The sequence below is a fragment of the Cryptomeria japonica genome, chromosome 6 (genome assembly GCF_030272615.1).
Source record: "Cryptomeria japonica chromosome 6, Sugi_1.0, whole genome shotgun sequence".
Taxonomy (NCBI): Eukaryota; Viridiplantae; Streptophyta; class Pinopsida; order Cupressales; family Cupressaceae; genus Cryptomeria; species Cryptomeria japonica.
The window spans coordinates 34,696,578-34,721,324 of NC_081410.1; the positions used below are offsets into that span (position 1 = coordinate 34,696,578).

Genomic DNA, 24,747 nt, shown 5'->3' on the forward strand with positions numbered 1-24,747 from the left:
TATGGCTTCAAAATTGGTGAATATGGTAGAGAAACAAGATAAACCTAAGGATCCTTGTATTACATTTGACCCTAGTGAGACCATTAGAGCACCTAATAGAACTTTATACATAGTTGTGAAGGTTAAGGAAATACCTTGTCATGGCACTCTTATTGATCCCTCTTACATGGTCAATGTCATAACTGAGGAGTATCTTTTCACTTTATGATTGCATAAACCAATATATGATGACTCTAATGTGATTGTGAAGTTATTTGATGGATTCTCCTATCTTACCATTGTCTCTATCACCCTTCCTATTGAACTTCATTCTAAATCTATGGATGTTGAGTTTGTTATCATTCCCTCTTCTGAGCAATTCTATGTCAAGTTGGGCTATCCTTGGCTTTCTCCAGTGAGGGCTATTGCTTCTCCAATCCATAAGTGTTTGAAATTTCCTCGCAATGGTAAAATAATAACTATGAACCATACCTTATTTAAACCATCTGAAAGAAGCCCTAACATTCCTATTGATTTATTTTGGCCTAATAAATTTCAATCACTTCCATCAAGGAGCGATGCTCTTTTTCAATCTTATCAAAAATGGAAGAAAAATATGATCTTATGCTTGAGTCAACCTAGATCCCCGACAATTGACATTCCTATAATTCTTGAAGATGAAGTCGTTCCCCTAATGGATAGAACTAATCTTCCTCCTAAGGAATATCCTCAATCTATTCCTATGGATGTGTCTATGCCTTCTCCTAAGAAACAAAATAATTTTCCTAAGGTTAGACCCATACCTCCTCCTCATGATGGACTTGGTCTCCTTCCTACACCTAATATTCCTCCTTTATATGGTGCAGTTCTGCCTCCTTGCTCTTATAGAGAGAAGAGGCCTTCTTCTCCTCTTGTTCAACCTAAAAGACCTCAACCTAAACCTTCAACTATTAAAGATGAGAATATTCCTCCTTTAATGAATGTTCCTCTTCCTTCTCAGCCTTCCACTAAGAATAAGAAATCATTGTGTGAGACAACACCGATGAAGACGTCGTGTTCGAGCTCGTGAAGTTGTCCCTCAAACTATTCAATCTCCTAAAACTCTAGCAGTTGACATAATTCCCTTTTCTCCTAACCAAGATGCGGAACCTAAATCTCCTAAACATAAGTTGCAAAAAACATGTGAGATCTCCTCTTTCTATAAATCTTGATGAGGAAATAGCTGAAAATGATATTCATGATGGAAATACCACTCTTAATGCTTCTGATAGTGATTATGAATATATTGATGTTGACAAGCACTTATCAACTGAATTCTCAAAAGCCCTAATACTAACTCCTAGAACCGAACAAAGTGACTTACCACATGAGCATAGTCCTTGTTTGGATATTGTGATAGCTCCATCTGCTATGCTCAATGTTGCTCCTTCGGCATGCTTGTCACCTTCCCAAAATAGTGATTAGCAAGATCGAGAGGTGGATGTCATGCTATAATAGCAACATTAGCACCATAGGTTTTCTTTCCCTCTCCTTTCTTACTCTTTTGTGACCACTCTTCTATGCATATCCTTGTTCTTTTATTTTTTCCCTTAATGTCTATTTGAGGATGATCCAAAGCATTGAGATCTTTTCTTGGTCTCTTTCATGTTGACTCAAAAGACTCCTTTCTTTCCTTTTCTTCCAAGGAAGTCTCATTTCTTTGGGGAATGACGATTATTATATGCACACACATATATGATATAAATGTGTTATTATACTGCATACTGACCCCAAGGAAAGCAAAACTACCTCATGTTTTGTGTTCATTATCCTTGGGTTTATTCATCGATTGGGGGATAAATCCTTGCGATAATGTGCTCCTTCTCTTCTCTCTCTCTTGGGTGCATCCTACCTTAAAGAAATCGCTCCCGATAAGGCACGCGCGATCGCTTTAACGTGGGGGCATACACTCTGCTCATGTTTTCCTTCTTGATACTTAGAATTACTTAGTGAACTTGGTTTTTCTTTGTAATCTACAGTGTCCTTTCTTTCATGACTCATAGTGAGGGCAACCTTTCTACTTGTAGTCATGGTTTTCCCCTTCTCGATATTCCCTTTTACTTTGCCAATCTTTCCATCTTATTTCCTTGTACTTTACTGACAGTATTGGCGTACACTCATAATCTCGCTAAAGTGGGGGATAAATGTAGTGTCATAAAATTATGACCCTAAAATTTTTTTACCACAATAGGTTCTTCATGCATGCGACATCGAATCCAATAGCCTGATCGAAGACTGAAGACTACTCAACCCCTGAAACTGCATCTTTCCTTGCTCCCCGCACCGCCTAGACTACTTCCTACCCTGATAAAAGGGTAGGACAGGGGCGTGGCACCCTTGTCCTCCGAGGAAAGAGGCATGGCGCCCCTATTTTTGCCCCATTTTGGGGCAGGACCCTTCTTGAGTTTTCATAGAAGGTTGTGCATTGAGTGGGAAATCTTCCCCAATGTCAGCCTGTGACAAAAATTAGTTGCATTAACCCTAATTGACAAGTATAATTATCGCATTTTCTCGCTAATTTGCATAAGAAGTTCAGATAAGAGAAGTTCATGAGATCACACATTCAAACAATTGAGCATTCAAGAGCTTTCAAGCATTAAAGCATCCCTTTCAAGCATTGAGCATCTCAAGTCTCCCTTTAAGGCTAGGTGTTTCTTTCAAGTCAAGGATTCAACCATTGAAGAAGAGATCCATTTCAACATTCAACTTCATACAACCAATTCTATCAACATTTCTATCGCAACCTCCCTTGAGGTGATTTTGCATTTCAGTCTTTCATTTACATTTACTTGCAAGTACTTTCTTTCATTACTTGGTTAATTCCAAAACTGGGGTTTGACCTGAAGGCAAATCCTGAATCCTAGCCCCTTTTCCTCTCTTTCCAGCGTGTAGGTTGCAAGTGCACAGCTATACTTTTGGATTTGGACTCCATTTGTAGATGCGAAATATCCCTTTTTCATTTTGTGGTTTTTTTTGGAGGATCGTGTACATTCTTGCCATAGTCCGGGTGACTTTTTCTCAGATTCACATGGCGACTTTTCTCAAAATATTATTTCCAGATCCAGGTGCACAACTTCATCCCGTACTCCGATCTTGAGTTGTAGTCACTTCTTTGTCACTTTTGCAGTTAGTCTTCATACACAATTCGATCAATTCCTTTCCATTCCAAAAAAGGAAGAGGGGGTTAAATTATCATTCTCATATCATTCAGAATTCAATCTTCTTCTTTGAAGGTTAGATCTAGTGAATTTTCCCCCCTCTTCTGAATGTAATGGGAAAAAAGAGTTTGAAGGGAAATCCGTAGCAAAACTCTCATCTCTCCTTGGAGGGAAAGGGTAGCTTTCCTCTAGATCTCTCATTCATCATCTTTTCTATCATTAGAATCACCTAGATAAAAATATATAGGGGCGAGTTGTCCATGTCCTTTTCTCACCATGGATCACCTAGATAAAAAAATCTAGAGGTGAGTAGTCCATGCTCTCTCTCATCATTCTTCTCATGGATCACTTAGATAAACACATCTAGCATGTATTCATGCTCTCTCTTCTTCCTCTCATGAACTTATAGTATTTCTATTAATAGTTCATGGATGATGCTTTCTTTTCTTTTTTATGTGATCATTTGTGTTTGTGAGATGGTATTTTCAAGATTGATATTAATTGTTGAGATATTTTTCTATTGAGGTCTCTTCGGCTACTTGACTTGAGGTCTTGTTTTTGGTCTTTATCTTTTGGTTCTTTTGTGCCTTTGTGCCCTAGCATATGTTTGACTAAATTGAGATCCTAAGATTGGGGGCTTAGCTCCTCAAAATTAGTGGTATCTTATACTCTTTGTGATTTTGCTCCACATTCTAAATCTTCTTCTACTTTATTGTGAGTATTTGTGTAAGATGATACTCCCGCTAAAGTGGGGGCTAAATGTAGCATCCTAAAATTACACCCCTTGCAATTTTCACCGTATTTTGGGCCCTCACCTTATCGGTCTCATCCCCATTCTTGATTGGGACCTATTTATGCCTCTCCTATGAAACCAAGCTTCATATTTGCATCTTTTAACTTGCATAGCCTCTTTTTCCTGGCCTAAATAAGGGTGGGACCTAGGCACCATGCCCTAGTCCTCCCTAATTGAGACCTATTTTGGTCCCTATGACCTATCTCAATTTTGAGCGGGAAATAAATCCCTTGTGTTAGCCTCTGTCAAACAATTAAATATTTGACAATAAGCAAGTATATAGGGAGATTTTCTCCTCTAATTTGCAATCCATGAATCAAAAGGTAAGAGCATGAAAAGGTGGAGAAGGCAACGAGAGTACATTCAAGCATCAAGTATTTAATCTTTCATCATTCACCATTCCTCAAGGCTGCATATTCTCCATTGGAGCATCATTACATTATTCATTTGCAAACATGTGTGTTTGTGTTAGGATTTTTTCATATTCATGCCATTTCATACAACATATGTGATTACATCTAATAAAAAACACATCATTATCATCTATTGCAAATTTGAAGGTATACGTTTCCATTTTTTTTTTCAAGCAATTGCATTATTTCGTTCAAGGTTGATTCCAAACTGGGGTTTGACTTAGGAAAACCCCTATTCCCAACCCATTTGTTCTTCTTTCTATGTGTGTGAAATAGGTGCATAGATGTACTTCTATAATTAAGCTTTATTTGTAGAGACAAAAAAACCCTTTTTGACATGTAGAAAGCTTGAAGGATTGATTGGAGGGCACCCTTGTCTAGACACACAGTCCCTGCAACTTTTTCCCAATTTCATAGAGCAGCTCCGATTCATCTCAAAATTCTCAAATCCAGGTGCATGACTGCATCTCGAATCAGTAGCTTGCTATTTTCACATAATGTCTTCATTTCCAGCACTTTACTTATTCAACTTACAAAGGAGGGTCAAGCACATTCCAAAACATAGTCAATCTACTTAGTGTAATGGTGGAAAAATGGTGAATGATAGATCAACATGGAAACTACCCTTTCTCTCAAAGAGAAATGAGAGTTTCGCTATTGATTACCATTCAAGGACTTTTCACCATGTTACATTAGAAAGATGAGAGGATAATTCATTAGATTCAATCTCTCCACATGAAGATGGTAGATTGAATTCTAAATGAATTGGGAATGTTAAGTTGATCCCCTCTTCCTTGTTTGAAATGGAAAGGAATTGATTGAATTATGTACTGAAAAAAGTGACAAAGAACTGATTATAACTTGAGATCAGAATAGGGGATGAAGCTATGCACCTGGATCTGGAAGTAATATGTTGAGATGAAGTCACCCTGGGAATTTGAGGAAAAATTGCCTAGACAAAATGAAATTACAGCTACACACCTACAACCTACACATAGAAAAGAGAGGAAAATAGGTTGGGATTGGGGGTTTGAATTTAGGTCAAACCCCAGTTTTGGAATTAACCAAGTAATGAAAGAAAGTACTTACAAGTAGCTGTAAATGAAAGACTGAATTGTAAATCACCTCAAGGGAGGTTGTAGTAGAAATGTTGATAGAAATGCTTGTGTGGAATTGAATGTTGAAATCAATCTCCTCTTCAATAGTTGAATCCTTGACTTGAATGAAACACCTAGCCTTGAAGGGAGACTTGAGAATGCTCAATGCTGGAAAAGAATGCTTGAATGATTGAATACTCTTGAATGCTTGATCGCTTTTGAATTTCCCACTCAAACAACTTGTGCAAATGAGAGGATGAATGCCTCCTTAAATACATGGTAGTGGATCTGAATTTCATCACGGTCCGACATCTGGGGAGTTTCCTGCCTAATGCACAACCAATAATGCAACCCTAGGAAGGGTCTTGCCCTAAAATAGGGCAGGTATAGGGGTGCCACGCCCTTGTCCTAGGAGGAAAAGGGCGCCACACCCCTATCTAAGGGGGGACAGTGGCGCCATGCCCCTGTCCTACCCCTTTCTCTAGGGTAGAGTGCGGGCGGGGTGACACAGAGGCCAAGGAAGAGGTTTTATTCTACAGACTGAGCAATTTTGGTCTCCGATCAGGCTAGAGGATTTGAACTTGCATGCATGAGGAGCCTAATGTAGTCGAAAATTGCTAGAGTCACAATTTTATGATATTACACTTAGTATTCAGTCCTTGTATCATTTAGGATTGGATCTAGTGGATTCATCCCCTCTTTTGAATGTAAAGTCCTCCAAGTCAAAATCAGCTTAGTGATTTCCCCCTTCCATGTGGTAAATTCACTAAGCCCAAATTTTCCACTTTACACATAGTTTTTGAAAGAAATCTATTTATTGAGTTCTCAGAGCATTTTGCAGGGTTAGCTTTTGGATTTTTTTTTTGTGTATTGGAGATCTTAGTCGGTTGGGGATTTGCTTGGTTTTGGCTTGTTGGTTTTTGGATTGGGTTTGGCTCTTCTTCAAATTGTTTACCATCATTTCTGATTATCCAAGTTGGTGGATTTTTCTCTTTTTCTCTGCAATTTGTTTCGAAAAGAATATATGCTCCATGCATGATATTATTTGTGGGGAAAAATAAATTTCGATATCGTTTATAAGGTTTAACATATGAATTGGGATATATATGCATATGTGTCCTTGTGCTATCTATGTATGGCTTCCGACCTTTCTCTTTGTGTGTCATGCAAATCCTTAGTGTTTGTGATTGCTTAGTTTTTGTTAGAATGGCTTTTGTACTATACTGTATTGATTTGAGCTACATCTATTACCTATGAGATTAGGAGAGCTCTGTTATTAGTCTCGGTAAGTTAATTATTTCTTCAGTTCTGTTGAGAGTCACTATCCGTGATTTTTGATTGATCTCATGTTCTGATTTCATCTTGATGTTTTTCTTAGAGTCGTGGCTTTTTATTTTTATTTTCATCTTAGTTTATTGTTAATCTCCCTCTTTTTTAAAACTTAGGATCCCCGCAACTTACTCCCTTAATAAAATGTCGGGCTATTAGAGGTTTCCTAGAACTTTCGAACTCCCGACATGTAAAGTTCCATGCTTCCTATTTTCTGCGACACCACGATGGCTGAAACTGCCAGTACAGGTTTCTTCATTGTCGGAAAATCAGGGGTTTTCAGAACTTTGGAACTCCCGACATATAGTTCCATGCTTCTAGTTTCCCATGACACCGTGATGACTGATACAGCCAGGAGGTTAAAAACGTTGTCGCTTGGGAGTTGTTTGGCTTGGTAGGTGGTATCACTTGGTGAAGCAGTATCGCTCGCTCTTCATGGATTAAAATAGAGCTTCATCCAATGACTATTTGACTATCACGTGATATGGCAATGAGTGCCAGTTTGTGAGTCCCTTGAGCGGCATATACGTTTGACTGTTCTATCATTTGTATTTCAATGGTTTGGTACATCGAAGTCATTTTCTTCATTGTTATCTTTTGTACCAAATGCATTATTGACATTTCTGAGATTCTCCAACATTTCTTATAGTTTGGATTTGTGTTTGTCACTATGAAAAGATGATTAGTGCATTGTTGCTCATGCGAGTTGATGAGCGTTGTTGTTGAGGATGGTTCTGCCTTGCTATTGGGGATTTTTTATTGTTGTGGATGAGTAAGATGTATTTGTGCCTTGCTCTTATTTATTGTCATCTTGATTATTGTTGAGGCATTTGATTATGTTTTGGCATCTTGGCTTTTGATTATTGTGCTTATTTCTTATGTGTTGAGAATACTTTCTTGATGTTGCTATTGAGCCTCCTTATTTTCTATGTTAATCTAAAGTCTTGGAACATTATTAGGGGGAGTGGGATTTGATGTGATAATTGGGGTCGTGAGAGATAGACTACTAGGAGGTTCCTAGCAAGGATGCTTAGAGTCTAGACCACCAAGGCACATTGAAAGTTTTCCTTGATTTAATTAAGTGATAACATTAATAATTAATTAGATGGGTTGGGTAATTAGGATTCATTTAATCAAGATAATAATGGCTGTGAGCCCCAAGACTTAGTCCTAGGGAGGATATTTTTTGATAAGATTGAGAAGTCCATGGTCATGGAAAGTCAATCTCCCTTGTTCTCTCATAGGTTGAGATGGCTCCACATGTCTATCAGGATGATGTCCCTCTTTGTGAGGATAGCATGCAGAGACATGTTTATCAGAGTGGTTCCCTTCTTTGTGAGGATAGCATGTGATGACATTCCACTCCTACATGTGTCCTTGGTCCTTGGTTCTTGATCTCTTGCCTTGATTGTTGGTATGCCTCTGGGAGTTTGTATCTTTTATCACTAGCCATGTGATGTGTTGGCGTATGCTTGAGTTCCTTTTTGTTGTGGTTCTGGTAATGTTGAGTCTTTTTGGTTGTTAGGTGTCAACCTAGGTCTAATGTATGTGTGGTACCTTGTGAATATCCTAGCATGGGGGATGGTTCCTTTGGCTACACATGGTCAGGTGGTTTGATTCCTTCTTCCATTGGCGTGATCTTCATTGGATGCTTCATGTGTGGATGTGGATTCTTGTATCTTCATCTTATGGATGGATATTTTAGCAGATGGATGTATTGATCACATGACATATGTTATTATTGAAATCATGAGATTAATGTATTTGTAATATGTTCTTGAGAGCTATGCTCTTTGATGTAATTGGATAATGGATATGAATTTGTACATGATGCTTAGGATATCATTTACATCATTTGTAAGATATCATATGAAGTATCATAATGTATTTTGAGTTTGTTTCATTAATGGAATTACTAGCATTGGATTAATCATTGTGTACTTAGAATTGTGTGGAAGTTAAGATAATGAAGAAAAGATTAGTAATGTGATTAAGACCATCTTGGAATGAGTTAATGATGTTAGTAGGAACATTTAGATTTGGTGTTCTTAAAATGAATCTAATTAGAAATTGATTAGAGTTGCATTATTCATGTATGCATTCATGATAGATGTATTAGAAATGATCTACATATATTGCATGGAAATAACAATTAAGGATAGAGTTAGCATGCATTGAGTTGTGATAGTGATTATGATAATATTGCTTATGTTGATAGTGTAAGTAATGGCGTTGATATGCCCTAGGGAAGATAGATGTGATATTATAATCATTTCCGCTTGCATTCATAATACTTGTGAATATGTTTAAATGTTTGTGTAGTTATGTGCATATTATGTTAATGAATGTTTAATGCATATGAATAAATGGTTATATGTGTAGCATTTATTTTTATCTCTATTGTTATGTTAGTTTTCTTTATTTCTCTAGGGTATTTTGGTGGGCATTACAAAATCCCAACTGGACTTGCAAGCCCCAAAAGGCCAAAATGAGATTCTAATAAAAATCACCAAACAATAGTCCAACCCATGTTAAGAGAAAAACAAACCCAAGCAAGGACCAAATATCTACAATTGGCCAAAACCAAATCACAACTATAGTGAGTTTCGATAGAGAACCTCTCTGATTTTCTTGGTGGCTTTCTCTATTATGGAACAATATCAGATAAAAATTGCTTCATATATATTGTCATGTGAAGGATTCATACATTAAGGCTTCCCAACCATAAAAAATGGAGAAAATCTTACTAAGTGGCTTGTATCCAGAATACCCCTCCCTCAAGAAATACAGCAAAATTGGTTCTCCTACACCCATAGTGGTTTACAACTAGAACCTCTTGGAAGAACTTGTAAAATAACGAGATAAAAATTGCCTATGAAGCCCCCTTCATTTATAAGTTGTTAACACTAGGAGATTGCCACTTTCAAGTGTAATTATATGAGTGGTGGCATTGATTCATGATGATGATGATGATGCGTGAGAGGAATCGTGATGTTAGTACTTATAGATTATTTGCAAGATTAGTGGCCAGTCAAGTTGATAATTTTCATAGAAACAATATAATCAAATCAAAGGTGATTGCTATATTTTCTTTCTTAGCATCTTTACGAAAATAAATGTCTAACTTGGGACAATATTAGAAGTTGGGGATTTCAATTTACTTCTAATTCTATTACTTTAAGGATAAACAAGGAATATTTATCTCATATTTTCTTCTTGTGCACAGTTTGTAACATTCTTTAAATGTAGTAGTGACATTGTTAGAATAAACTCTTTATTCTTAGCATCTCTTTGTCTAATATTTTAGCTATTTTAGGACATACTCTTACTCTTCTCTCTATTTTATCAATTTTCTTAATACATTGTTCTTGTATTTATTCTTTGGAAAAAATTAGGTAGGGATAAATCATTGGCTATTATAGCGATACCAATGTCATATTGAGTAGCTATGGTAGAAGGTTTAAAATTTGATAATAGAGACCTTACTACTAAAGATCTCTTCTTGTTAGTCTCTTACTCCCTCCAATATTTATATTTTGAAGGACTTATACTTGGATTAGGTTATCTAATTGAATATATTTCTTCTAGATTTGAAGTCAAATATTCTCAAAAGGTTATTATAGAGTCAGTAATTGGTCTTCTCCCCTTGTGGGTATTTTTAAATAAATAATGATGGTTATTCTAAGACAAATCTTGGTGTAGCCAGGATGGATGGCCTAGGATTCGATAGTACTAACTTTTAATTTAATTTTTTTCTTTTGGCATAGGGTCTGGCCCTAATAATCAAATAGAAGTCCATACTTTCCTTATAGATTCTAATGATTTTTTTTAATTAGATAGAATAATTCATTTGTGAGATTGATTTTGTGATTTTATTTCTTCAACAAGGAGATATTTTATTGTTGTTATTAAAAGCTATTTTCTTTTATGACCCTCTAGTACTCCACCTTTCTCATAAATTTTAATTTTGTTTTCGTTGGAGACAATAGATTTCTAGAGTCCATATTGATTATCATCTTATTTTTTGATTAAAGTGCATAACATTTTTTCACAACAAGGTTTTATATTATACTCTATGATCCATCACCAAGATGCAAAAAGAGATAAATTAAACAAATAGACGTTTTCTAGATCAAGATAGGTTAACTAGAAAATGTGGGAGAGAAATAAAGGTTGCACATGATCCAAAATTAGTATCTAAAATATAAAATGAAAGTAAAATAAATAATAATAAGAATAAATGAATTAAATAAAAACTTAAGAACATATCTAAAAAAAAGAAAATAAGAAAGATTATTTTTTTTTTTAAAGGGTAAAGTCTTTTGACCTGAAGCTATGAACTAGTGAGGTCACATGGATCCAATCCCCAATATAATCATTCAATAATTACACCTTAACATGGTTTGGACATTGATGACTAGAACAACAACACTACAACCTAACCATCACACAATGTCAGTATCAGCAGAGCGAATATAATCTTGAACATATGAATTATTTTATATATAATACTAAACATATAAATAAATGATACATGACAATATACATGTATGATTAATATAGAATCATCCAAAACCATTGTTTATTTTGAAATTTGTGCACGTATGAACTTGAAAAATTACCCTAAGGAGAAAAATTATAATATGAAGTAAATAGTGAAAATTTATCTCAATATCCTTTGGTGTTATATAATTTTAAATTTTAATTTGTGACCCTTAGAATCCATGTATGTGCTTGAGAATCTTGCGATGCATCCCTCAACATTTTATATCTCATCAAAAGGTTTCCAAGATATATAATGATTGAAAATTAGACATCTGACACAAATGTGATGACCCTTGGAAGTTGTAGTATCAAAATTCAAATTTTAAAATATTAGTTGAATTTTTAGCAACCAAAATGTGAGTTACACTTTTTAGAACATTTGAAGGTGGTTAAACTTTTGAGGATAAAGGAGAAGAACAAGGTTACAAAGGACAATTAAGCAATGATGACTGTGGCTTCAACTTGTAGATTTTCTTGATAGAATTAGATCTATTTTTAATAAGAAAGCCCATGTGGCTATAGCATGTAACTTCTAAGTATTTTAATTTATTTTTAATGAAATTTATAGAAATTACTTGTTTTCCATCTTCCATTTGTATGTTTTATCTCTATTGATATTCCATATGCGTGAGTTCGGTGGAGTAGCCCTGCATCAATAAAATAATTAATATATTTAAGATTGTATGTATGTATGTATGCATATATGTATGTCTGTGTGTATGTATGTATGTATGTATGTATGTATGTACACATACATGTATGTGTGTATGTATGTATGTATGGACACACATATGTAGGTATGTGTTTGTATGCATATATGAATGCATATTGCATACACACAACAAAATTAATATGTTGAAGATTATGAAAAATAAAATGATATTAAATAATTATATAAATGGACATGATAATAAGAATACATATAATATATTTAAAAATATATATACAAAGAAAATCAATTAATATGTTTGAGATTATAAATATATAATAATAAGAAGAAGATGATTATATATAATAACTTAAATATCTGTATATATTATTATATATAATAACATTTAGAAAAAAATAACATATTATATTTTTATATGAGAACCTAAATATGTGTATATATTATTTTATATACGAACAAATATGTAAAAAATTATATACCGCTGACCAATGCACATAGTTTCTTCTCTTATTATCTTCTTAAAAATGATTGCTTCTTGTTAGATTAATTTTTGTTTGGTGTCTGGATTCTTTGTTTTTATTTTTATGAAAGTCCTTATATAATATTTGCTGACTTCTTTTTTAATATAATATTTTTGTTTCTCAAAACAACAAACAGGGGTCTTCAGGAAGGGGGCAGGAAAGAGACGAAGTGCTTAAGGAAGCCAATGATTATTCGAACTCTTCAAAACTGGAAGCTCAGTTCACGCTGAATAACATTTTTCTAAGCATGTGGAAGGAAATTATTTAGTCACGGGTGTTACATGAAATTACGAGGCAAATCATAGTAAATACTCATTACAGATTTCTCACAATAAAAATATTTTATACAATTTTTTATGGCAAAATATTTCAAACTTTGTAACAGAGAACTGGGTGACGCCCATAAGGGACCCACCAGCACAGGACGAGAGGTGATTTATTTAGTCACGAGTGTTGCATGAAATTACGAGGCAAATCTTAGTGAATACTCATTACAGCTTCGTCGGAATAAAAATATCAAAAACGTCAGAAATCGTTAAAATAACCCATTATTTTATACAATTTTTTATAGCAATATATTTCAAAATTTGTAAGAGAACCGGGCGGTGCCTATCAGTGACACACCAGCAGAGTACTGGAGGAATATGTCGAACAGAATAGCTCCTTAAAAAATACAACCACTCTCCCAATATTAGGAATGATTTGGTGGATTTAAACTATCACGAATGTTAATCGAAATTGCGAGGAAATCGTAAGTCAATAGTCTGCCAATTTATCACTTCCCCGCCCTATAAATATCTAAATGCCAAAAAATCTCAAGTCTAACGCAGGAATTTATAGCAAAATATCCTTCAACATCTGTAAGGGAAAAAAGGGCGGCGGCGATCATGGGCACGCCAGCAGATGACGAAAAAAGAATGTTGAATACAATTGGTAAGTTTTTGCTGGGGGGAGAATACATGACAGATGCCCCTTCCTCTGCCGCTGCCGAGGAACAACAATCTTCTGAAGAAAGTGGGGCGAGCTTGGCTTCAGAGGGAACTCAAAGTAAAAATAAAGAGGGAGAAAAACATTACAGGGGAGTAAGGTTTGTTAAGGCTCGCCGTAAATATGCTGCAGAGATTCGAAACCCAGAGAAAAAGGGTTCCAGACTTTGGCTTGGCAGCTATGACACAGCGGAAGAAGCAGCCGCAGCATATGACCGTAAGGCTTTTGAACTGCGAGGTTCGAGAGCTATCTTGAATTTCCCTCTCAACGTTGAGTCCGGACAGTATGTGGACCTGTTTTCTCAATCCTCCTCTTCACACACTCCATCTAACATACCCAAGAAAAGGAAGACAAAAGGGAAAGATGAAGCTCAATCTTCCCGAGAATTAGGTTCAGATTAATCCGTAGTTGTAGCGCATTATAGCTCCTGCTCAGACCATTAGTTAATAGCTATTTTCATGCTTTCATATAGCTATTATGGTGTAAAGTATATTAGGATACGAATGTTTCTGATTCTATCCTCGTCATGCTTATAGTAGGCACTATTATAGAGGCCATCATAACTATTCCATGTATAATAAAATAGTCTCTTAGACTGGTTTTTAAGTATTTTGCTTCTCTGAGTTTTTATACTTGTTTTTATATTTCAGGAAAAGCACATTGGAGACATTCCTAGTTCTCTGAAGTCGAAATCCTTTCAAACATACTAGTACTGACATAACTGGCTTTATAGTTTAAAAAATAGTGAAGTACTAGTGCAGAAACCAGCCATACACTACCACAAAAGTTTGAAAGAATCAGTACCAGATATCCCAGGTTAGCAATAATAGGACTAGCTGCTAATCATTGTTGATTTGTCCAAGGTATGAAATTTCCGTTGCTGCTTTTAGATTAGATTTTAGATTTTTTTATTAATGCTTTTGAATTATATTGCTTTTTTTTTAATTAATGTTTGGATTATATTTTGTATTCTGTCATCATAATATTAGAAAACACAAAGAAATTGAAAATAGAAAAAGAATTATACACTCTAATAAAAAAAACACACAAGAAAATGTACCGTCTACTCTCTGGATTTCTTAAAAAACTAAATACTTCCTCAATCATTTATGGCAATCCTCCTATATGTGATTATCTCCACAGTTCCTTGGAGTGCCCTTCCATTATGAGAGGCTGGAAGCGGGATAGCTCGAAATCTAAGGTATTTATACACCCAAACTTCAACTGAAGCATATTTAATTTCAGTATTTGTTTCCCCTCTTGTTATCAATTCTTTCGTCCAATACTAAATAACTCTTAATAGTCAAGATCAAAATTCTCTCATCCACCATGTCTGTAACATCACATGTACACAGACATCACACGTACTCCCGAAAGGCACCCAATATTTTGCTTCTTATGTTTGCTTTCCGAACTTCTGATCCAGCAATCTCCACAATTATATTTCACAACTAAGTTTGGAATTGTCGTAATATTGGATTGATGGCATAGACTGCCAAGAATATAGAAAAAATTCCTTTTAAGTGAGTGAAAGAATTAGTTATATTTAGTTTTATCATTCTCGGAAGAAATTTTTATAACTTGTTATATTATTAGGATTGGAAATGAATATTACATATTATTATTTTTTTATTTTTTTTCTCTTTGAAAGGCTGAATCTAAACTCCAAGGTTGAAGATACAATCAAAAAATTGTCACACATAAATTTGATTTGATAATGTGCAAAACTCTAAATCTTATTCTATTTATTTTAATTATGTTTCTTTATTTTTCATGATATTTAAGGGATCACAGTGGGTATATGCAAAGAAATATGGATCTTAAATAGTTAGAGAATGTTACTTCAAATAATGTGTGCATTTTTTAAAATAAAATAGCAAATATCTTATCCTATTATTTGAAGAAATATAATCAATTTTTTTCTATATGTATGGAAAGAAACATGGGCATGAAAACATTTAATTTTGAAGATTTCAATGAGGTAAATAATATGCAATTTTGTAGAATATAAAGACACTAATAAGCATAATTATTAGTCTTAAAATTTTAATTATTTAAATTTTTTTTTTTAAAATTAGAAAAATAAGATAGATCATTTTAATATAATATCGTCCAAAAACATATAATTCTAATAAAAAAGTGTGATTTAACATTTATATGTTGATATAAAACATGAATTTCAGTGCTCAATAAGTAGATCTAACCATAATTTTATGTTTTTATAAAACATGAATTTCAGTGCTCAATAGAAAGATCTAACCTTAATTTCAAAATTGAAACATATTATGAACCTATATGAAAGATTTTCACTAATTTAATGTATAATCTACGTAATCATGATCATAGAAATGTGATTGATCCATGACCTAATTGCATTATACATTCCACTTTTAGGCCTCCTATCTATTGATGTCGTTATTTCTTCTCACCAATTAACGTTTGTGAAAACAGAAGAGATGAAATGTTTTATGAAGATGGGACACAATTCTCATACGAACCCTAAGATTAAGAAATAAACTATTAATTGAATTGGCAACGATCTCTTTTACAACAATCGATAGAGGAAAGGGTAAAACATGTTGATGGAAATGTTTATATAAAACTAATATAAGAAAATGATTAAGAGATTTTCACTAGATAAAAGCGTACTCACTCAAAATGTGCATTGTTATTAACTATTTTCAACATGCATAATAAATTACACATTCACAACTGAACATGAGGCTAGGCCGATAAGTTATCATGATATCGTACATTATTTATTGATGGGGAAAAGTTGTAGACTCAAAATTTTAGTATTCTTCTGAATGGTTGAAATTTACTAAACATTAAAGGAGATGGGAACACAAAAAATTGCATGCCTAAAAGAATTAGCACGATATAATCAGTATTTTCAGGGACAAAAAGAAGAGAACTTTTTGACAAACAGTTCTTTAGCAGCATGAGCTTGCAAGCGTACTCCTTTCAAAAGAAAGGATATAAAGTACATAGAGCGAAAAAGAAAAGAAGAAAAGAGAAAAAGGATCTGAATTGAAAATAAGTAGAGATAAACAAAATGCTCCATGATTTTCCGAACTATCTGCATAAAAAAACCCTCTATTTACAGACATTATGATCACTACCCTACCACTGCATTGTGATTAAGAAAGAGCAGATAAAAAAATAGAAAGCAGTTTCATTTATGTAATTACTACTCCTTCATTGTTTTCTATTTATTTGCATTGTTTCATATATTGAGGTCCTAATAAGTAATTTGTGAGGAGATGATGGTATGAGTTGACCGGGAGATTGGCATGTGAGATTTCTATAGAATTTCTTTTTTAAATGTTGAAGACTTAGATTCCCAAATTTCGATGGAATATTAAATGTTCATGTTTTTGTGATTGAAATATAATATAACATTAAACATGCTTTTGCGAGATGGGCGTGAGTAAGCGTGGGCACGTAAGAGCAGGTTTGAACTTGCTATGTGGGGCTAGCGTTTCATCGTCTGGTTCGACTTGCCTTTGGCTCAGGCAGAGTGGTAATTGCAGTGGGATTGGAAGCGTCTTTTGGATTGTTCTTCTCCTTTCTTGTTGTCGACGTGGCAAGGATGCTGTCGAAGTTTTTGGGGCCCATATTTATCTCAAGGTTCATTTATTACAAATTCATAACTAAACATGAGACTACTCAAAGAACCTATAGAAAAGAGGGAGAACCTAGTCATGACTTCATACACTAAATTTTGATAGGATATTAGATCTAGTCTGAATAGTTGAAAATTGTTGAAAATGAGAGAAATGGGAAAAAAAAATTTAATAGAACGAAAAGAATCAACACAAATAATTCATCGCTAGCATGAGCTTGCAAACATTACCCTTTCGAAAAACCCTACATAAAGTACTTGGAGACACAAAGAAAAGGAGAAAAGAGGAAAACAAGATCTGAATGGAAAATAACTAGATCGCTTTATTTGGTGTTATTCATGTATTAGTAGAGCTTGTATACATTGTGGCCTCATTCTATTTTCCTCAATATTCAATTTTTTTCTCGCTAGCCTTTATGTTTATGTAATGCCCTTTCATTTCCAAATGATGCATCATGTCTAACTCTAGAAAAAATTCTATACTAGTTGCTCGTAGCTCAAGAAATAATAATGCTTTAAAATTTAAAATAACCTCAAATCTCAAATTTGATATTCTTATGTCAAAAAATATGATATTTTTCTATAATTTAAAAAATAATCTTTCAGTACATCAAAATGTAAATTAGTCAAATAAGATAGAATTTTGTATAGACAAAAGAATTAATCAAGGAATTCAATTATAAAATTTTCTATTTTATTCACTAGTTCAAATGATTATTACTTATGGATCCATTCTTGTGGGCATCTTTTCACGTTCTTTCATACTATATGTAGTGAAAAGTGAGATTAAAATAGAATACATTAACAAATTAAAACACTCAAAACACTAAAATCACAACAACCTCTAGATTAGATGAAAAAGAAGACTATACAACACAAAATGAAAGTAAACCAAATGAACCCAATGTTGTAGAAGTCTCCTTTGTTAGAATGATTTGTCCTTTGCTTTAAGATTGAATGTGTGCTCAAAAATTCAGTAGCATAATAATATATTATCTCTAATATTGCTCAAACTTGCATGGAAATGGTGTACGAGAGGTCAATTATGGTTTAGATTGTGAATTCAAGAGCTGCATAATGAGAGTAGTTTTGGTTAAGTGTTGGAATTGATCAAATGGAGTGCTTGAATGCAATTAGGATATCCAAGGGATGGGAATGATTAATGTTTTCACACTCATTGTGAGTTTGAAAAGTGTCAATCTTAGAGTGCTTGAGAGGACATGGAAGGTGAAGGATGTGATGGATGTAGTGGAGGAAGATTTTCCATAAATACATTTCTTGTCCTCACACTCAAGGGGATTTTTGAGATAGGAATAAAGGAATTATTTACTTCTTGGAGGAGGCAAAATGGAAAGAGAGCCATGTGGGGTCCTTTCCAAAATGTACTTGGTATTTAAGGTTGAGTTGGACATGGGTTGACATTGGAGGCAAATATTTGAGATTAGGAATAGGCACATGTTTAGGGGGAATGATTCTAAAGATAATCAACGATTAATGGACAAGTGGGAAATGTAGTAGGATGCAAGTGGATGAGGGAAAATAAGATTTTTGAATTAATTTTAATTCAAAATTGGAGGAAAGTGGGGATGGGTATTTACCTAATTAGATAAAGAGCTAAGAGGTAGTGTTGAATGGGTAAATTAATCAAATTAATTACCTTAGGAAGTGGACTAGAAAATAGAGGAATGAAGATATTCAATTAAATAATAATAGATTATTTAATTAATAGAAATAGCTAGATTAAATGAATAATGGGAATACATTGATCAACTGTAAGTGATCAATTTTAGGAGTCTACAATGTATACAACTGGTCTAAACAAAATTTTAAGATATATTAGAATAACAAATTTTACACCTCCATGATAATTGTTTAATTATTACCAAGATGGTGGATGGTTGGTTTGACTCTCAACAAGCCGACCTAATTAAAATATTTTGTAGAACCATCAATTCATGCGAAGATACACATGGATATAAATCTCAAGTGTTGTAAGCATTTCTAGTTTGAAAGGTTTATAATATCACTCTATCTCATGAGTTGTAAGCCTTGTCAGTTTGGTAGAATTTATGAAACAATATACTCTCCTACACTCCCACTCCTACAATTTCAAATGGTGTTTTCCCACTGCCCAATTCTATAGCTATGCAGTGCAACTTGGTGATGGATTTATAGGTTTCTCCTAGTGATGCATCCTTGTTAGGGCTCATGCTAAGCATGAGTCACCTCCTTGTATAAGTTTCAGTTGAGATTTCTATGCTAGGCATTAATTACCACCTTGTTCGATTTTTGGGTAGGGTTTATTATACTATTGATGCCTCTTTCTCTATGAGTGTGAATTTTAATCCTTCTATTGATACAATGTCTCATTGTATCTACAAGACCTCCTATCCTAGTCCTTTTATTAGTGAGATTGGGATTCGAGCTTCACTTGTTTCCTCTAGCTCTCATCAACGAACATCTTATGTAGATGTTTTATGAAAAATAATTCTTACCTATAATAAGGCTAAGTTCTCTGACCAAAATTATGTGCCTCTTCCTTGTATCTCTGGCACACCTATTAAGGTTTTTGGATAAGAATTGATTGATAATGAATAAAAATTCTTAAGAAAGGGCTTGATCTACATTCCTAGTCACTTATGACCACCATTACCAAAATTGAATTGTTGGATCTATAACCACTACCCTTTTTTGGTTCATAGTAAGATAGAGATATACCTTTGTGTTATATGTTTTTCTTTGTATGCTTTTATTCTACTATTGATAGAGATGTTGTTTTAGAGGTTGGAAATTGGATGTAGGATTTGCATTAATTTTTCAATTGGTATCGGAGTCGTGGTTGGATTAAGAAGAGATGGAAGAAGAAGATGAAGTTGACTCCATCATGGAAGAATTTTTTGGTAATTTAGAATTTTCAAAGAGTAGTGTTATGCATATGAAAGTTGAAATGAAACACCACATACATTTGTTGGATGGCTAGAAAAATGAGGAGGTTTTGGTTGAAGAAGAATGAGGAAGATGACATGCTATGGTGCAGTCACTGATTAAGAGGGACCTTAAAGAGATCAATCTAGATACACCAGAAATAAGAGGATAGATGGAGGTAATGTATAATTGAATGATTTAAATCATGAAAACTAATTACAAATAATTGACAACCTCTGGAATACAAGATTTGGCTCATTGGCCTACTACATGCATGCTCAATTACAAAATCAGTCAACTCCGGACCTATAAATCTAAAGATATATCTTCTATATTCTTCCTAAATAATTTATAATGCTTAATTAAATTGATTTATATGGTCTAGAGGATCCAGTCGGCCTAAGAGGGATCAAATGCCAAAGAACAAGATCAAACATGTAAAACCACCAGGTTGGCCTCCGCCAATGAAAATCCTCCAGAAAATCCAAAAGAAGAAGTGAAAAATAGAGGGAAGGTCAGCCATATGCCATGGAACATTGGAATCAACAAACTAAAGCTCCACAAGTTGTGAAAAGGATCTGCAAGATTTTCCAATAGCAAATAGGTCCAAGCAATTCTGGTGTTAGAAAAATTGTCTCAGAATCCAGAAACAATAACTTGTTGGAAAAAGATCCAAATGCTCCATGGTTTAGGAATAAGGAAGATGATCATGTTCACAAGTAAAATCCATCTCTACAAGATCCAGTGAGAAAATGCAAGAGAATACAGAAAGGAATGCCGAAACTACAAATAGAGAACAAACAGGAAAATAAATGTTTTTGGTTCGTTCAAGATTGCCAAGAAGTGGGGATGCTCCTGCATCAGACATCTAGGGTTGTTTAAAGAGTGAGTCCCTTACTTTGTTGGGGTTAGAGGAAAACCGAGATGGTCCACCACTTCTTGAGAAATCCAAGATGAATTTTCAACTGGTCTATCCTTCCACTATACGACATACCCCTTGTACTGACTACTCCGAGTACTACGCCCAATCCTACTCTCCAAAATCTCCTCAACCTAATTTGGTTCCTTTTGAGGTAACTGTTTCTTTAAGTCTATAATTTTGTCTTCACTGATTCTAATTCATGATACTGATGTGGATCTGCAATATTGAATATAGGTTAGATACTAAAACTATCTGGTAGCTCCACTTCATATGCATTTTTGGAAGTAAACTTCCTCAAGATCTTGTAGGGTCCAAACTTCCTCATCTACAACTTATTATAGGTATCAACTAGAAATATTTATTTTCTCTGATACACCATCACTTCATCACCAAATTCAAATTCCTTGTGTCTCATCTTCTTTCTCCTTATACTTGTCGTTCATATCCTCCTAATTTTGTTTAACTTGAGCACGTAAGGCCACCATGTGATCTGCAAACTCTTCTTCTTTTGTACTCCTCTTGTCTTCATTACTGACATCTCTCAATTATGATATACCTCTAGGGTGTGGTCTGGTAACAATCTCAAAAGGTGTTCTTTCGGTACTCTTGTTTACTGAATTATTGTAGGCAAATTCTGTTGGTGCAAGAATCAAATCCCAACTTCTGGTCTTCTATCTAACTAAGCATCTCAACAAATTTCCCAAAGTCTGGTTTTACTACCTCTGTCTATCCATCAGTCTGTGGGTGAAAAGTAGAACTGAATTTCAAATCTATCTTCATCTTCTTCCATAGTGCATTCTCTAAAAATAACCAACGAACTTGGTGTCTCTTTCTAAAATTATTATTTTACATAACCCTTGTAATCTCACTACCTCCTTGAAAAATAAGTGAGCTACATGCACTGCATCTTATGTCTTCTTACAAGGTATGAAATGAGCCATCTTCAGGAATCTATCCACCACCACATATATAGAATCATTTCATCTCTATGTCTTAGGTAATCCAAGTATGAAATCCATACTTACGTCCTCCCAAGGTCTTGTTGGTACTGTCAAAGGCTTATACAATGCCATATTCTGACTACTACCTTTTACAACTTGAAAAGCTCTACAACTCTGCACAAATTTCTTGACATCCGTATAAATTTGGGGCCAAAAGTAATGTTCACTCACCAATGCTACTGTTTTGTCAAAACCAAAGTGTCTGACTAATCCTCCACTATGCTTCTCCTTTATCATATTCTCCCTCATATAACTCTTAGGTATACACAAGTAAAATCCTTTGAATAATATCTCATCTTGAATGAAATAATCCAGCCACTGACTTCTATCCACCATAACCGATTCTCTACATGCTTTCCAAAGTTCTACAAAATTTGGGTCATCATCATATAAGGTCTTCAACTCCTCAAATCCTAATACTATCACTCTCGTCTTTGTTAGCAAATTCCTCCTTCTACTTAATGCATTAGCAACTTTGTTTGACTTCCCACTCCTATGCTTCAACACAAAGGTGTAACTCTACTAAAATTCTACCCATCTCATATGTCTCTAATTTAGCTTACTCTGATTGTTCAAATACTGCAAGGCTTGATGGTTAGTATACAACACAAATTCCTTAGGCAACAGGTAATGTCTCTATTTCTTCAAGGCTTAAACTATGGCATAAAATTCCTTATCATACACTAAATATCTCCTCTTGGCATCATTGAAATTTTCACTGAAATAAGCTACTGCTCTCCTTGCCCATCTCAATACTATTCCAAATGTGTTTCCATTTGCATCACAATCCACTTGAAATACTTTGTTGAAATCCAATAAATCTAACACAGGTTGCTCAGTCATTTTTTGCTTCGATAATTCAAAACTTTTGTTTTCTCTAGTTGTCCACTTGAATTCCTTCCTATCTCCCCTCATTATCCCAGTCATAGGGCTACAAACTGAACTAAAATTCCCAATAAAAATTCTAGTAGAAACTAGCCAATCCATGAAATGATCTTACCTCTCCAATGCTTTTTGCTGTAGGCCCTTCAACAATTTCTCTTACCTTCTCAGGGTCCATCTTCAATCCATCCATAGATATCATAAATCCTAAATAGGTACCAACTCTTCTTTCATGAACTACACTTAGTAAGATTTATCAACAACTTCTCTTCCATCAAGCTTTGGAAAACTTGTCTTAAATGCAACAAATGCTCCTATTTTGTCTTACTGAAAATCAGAATGTCATCCAAATATACAATAAAAAACTTAGCCACTAATTTCTTCAATACCTCATTCATCAACCTCATGAAATTACTCGGTACATTAGTCAACCCAAAAGGCATCACTAATCATTCATACAATCCTTCATTTGTCTTGAATGTTGTCTTCCACTCATCTCCTTCTCTTATTCTGATATGATGATATCCACTCTTCAGGTCTATCTCTATGTAGTATTTGGCTCCACTCAAACAATTCATTATGTCATCCATCCTAGGTAAAGGAAACTGATACTTCACTGTGATCTTATTTATCGCTCTGGAATTGGTAAACATCTTGTATTCTCCATTTTCCTTAGGTTCTAACACTGCTAGTACTACACAAAGACTCAAACTTTCTCTAATCAAACATTTCTTCAACAACTCCTGCACTTATCTATTCAACTCCTCATTCTCTACCAATGTCATTTGGTGTGCAACTTTTCTAGGAAAACTTGCTCCAGGAATCAGGTCCATGCAATGACTGATACTCCTCATAGGTGGTAACACATTATCTAAAATGAAGTCTTCATATTCTATTAGCAATTATTTTATCCCCTCTGGTTATTCTTCTTCATGCTTTGGATTCTCAATCATCTTAGGAACTAAGGCAAAAAACACATTTTCATTTCTCATTCCATCCAAGTATTTCCTCCCATCCACCAAACAGATTCTAGCATTTGTACAGACTTCACTTTTCAAGGGCTCCTCCAAGGGTATCAAGCTTTGCTTCATCGTATTCACCACAATAGTGTATATGTTCTTTCTCCCATCATGTATTGCTTGTCTATCAAACTACCAAGGTCTACCTAACAAAAGGTGACAAATATTCATAGGCATAATATCACACAAAACTTTGTCAGATAATTCTCAATTTTCAATTTCACCAAGCATTACTCACTTACTAACAACTTATGATCATCCTGAATCCATGCTATCTGATAAGGCTTAGGGTATTTCAATCTTTCCAACTTCAATTTATTCACCATTTTTTCTGAAATAAGATTATCCAAACTACCACTATCAATGACTACTTTATAGTACTCTGCAAGGGCTCTTCATCCTCTCTAGTATGACACAGAGCTCTCCTTATCATCAATAGTTCTCCATCTTCCAGTTTGTTAGCTGATCTATTGGGGCTTTCTTCTACCAATGCTATTCTCCCAGTGTTCTTTATCTTCTTACATTTGAAAGCATGATGTCCTTCTCCTCCACACTTAAAGAAAGTTCCTCTAAACACTCTCTTATCTTGTATTTTGTCATCTTTTCCAAAAAAATTAATCCTGTAACCATCAGGTTCTCTTCTCTAGTAGAAACTCTTGTCATCCTTTGGGTATGAATTACCATATTTTCTTACTTCCTTGTCCTTGTTCTGATCTGCATAGGATTCTCTTCCTCTGGAATATCCTCTTCCTCCTTGAAATATTCCTCCAAAAAACCTTCCACCTCTACCTCGTTGTCTCTGCTCATACCTTTTGTTCAACTTCTCTTTCACTTTCAAGGCA

General features: G+C 34.5%; 1 protein-coding gene across 1 annotated transcript; it reads left to right on the top strand.

Annotated features, from left to right (window-relative positions):
• Positions 1–13,431: 13,431 nt before the first annotated feature.
• Positions 13,432–13,932, top strand: LOC131069935 (ethylene-responsive transcription factor 1A-like). The gene has a single exon (XM_058005482.2). It carries the CDS (start codon positions 13,432–13,434, stop codon positions 13,930–13,932), a length of 501 nt encoding a protein of 166 aa, XP_057861465.2.
• The last annotated feature ends 10,815 nt before the right edge of the window (positions 13,933–24,747 follow it).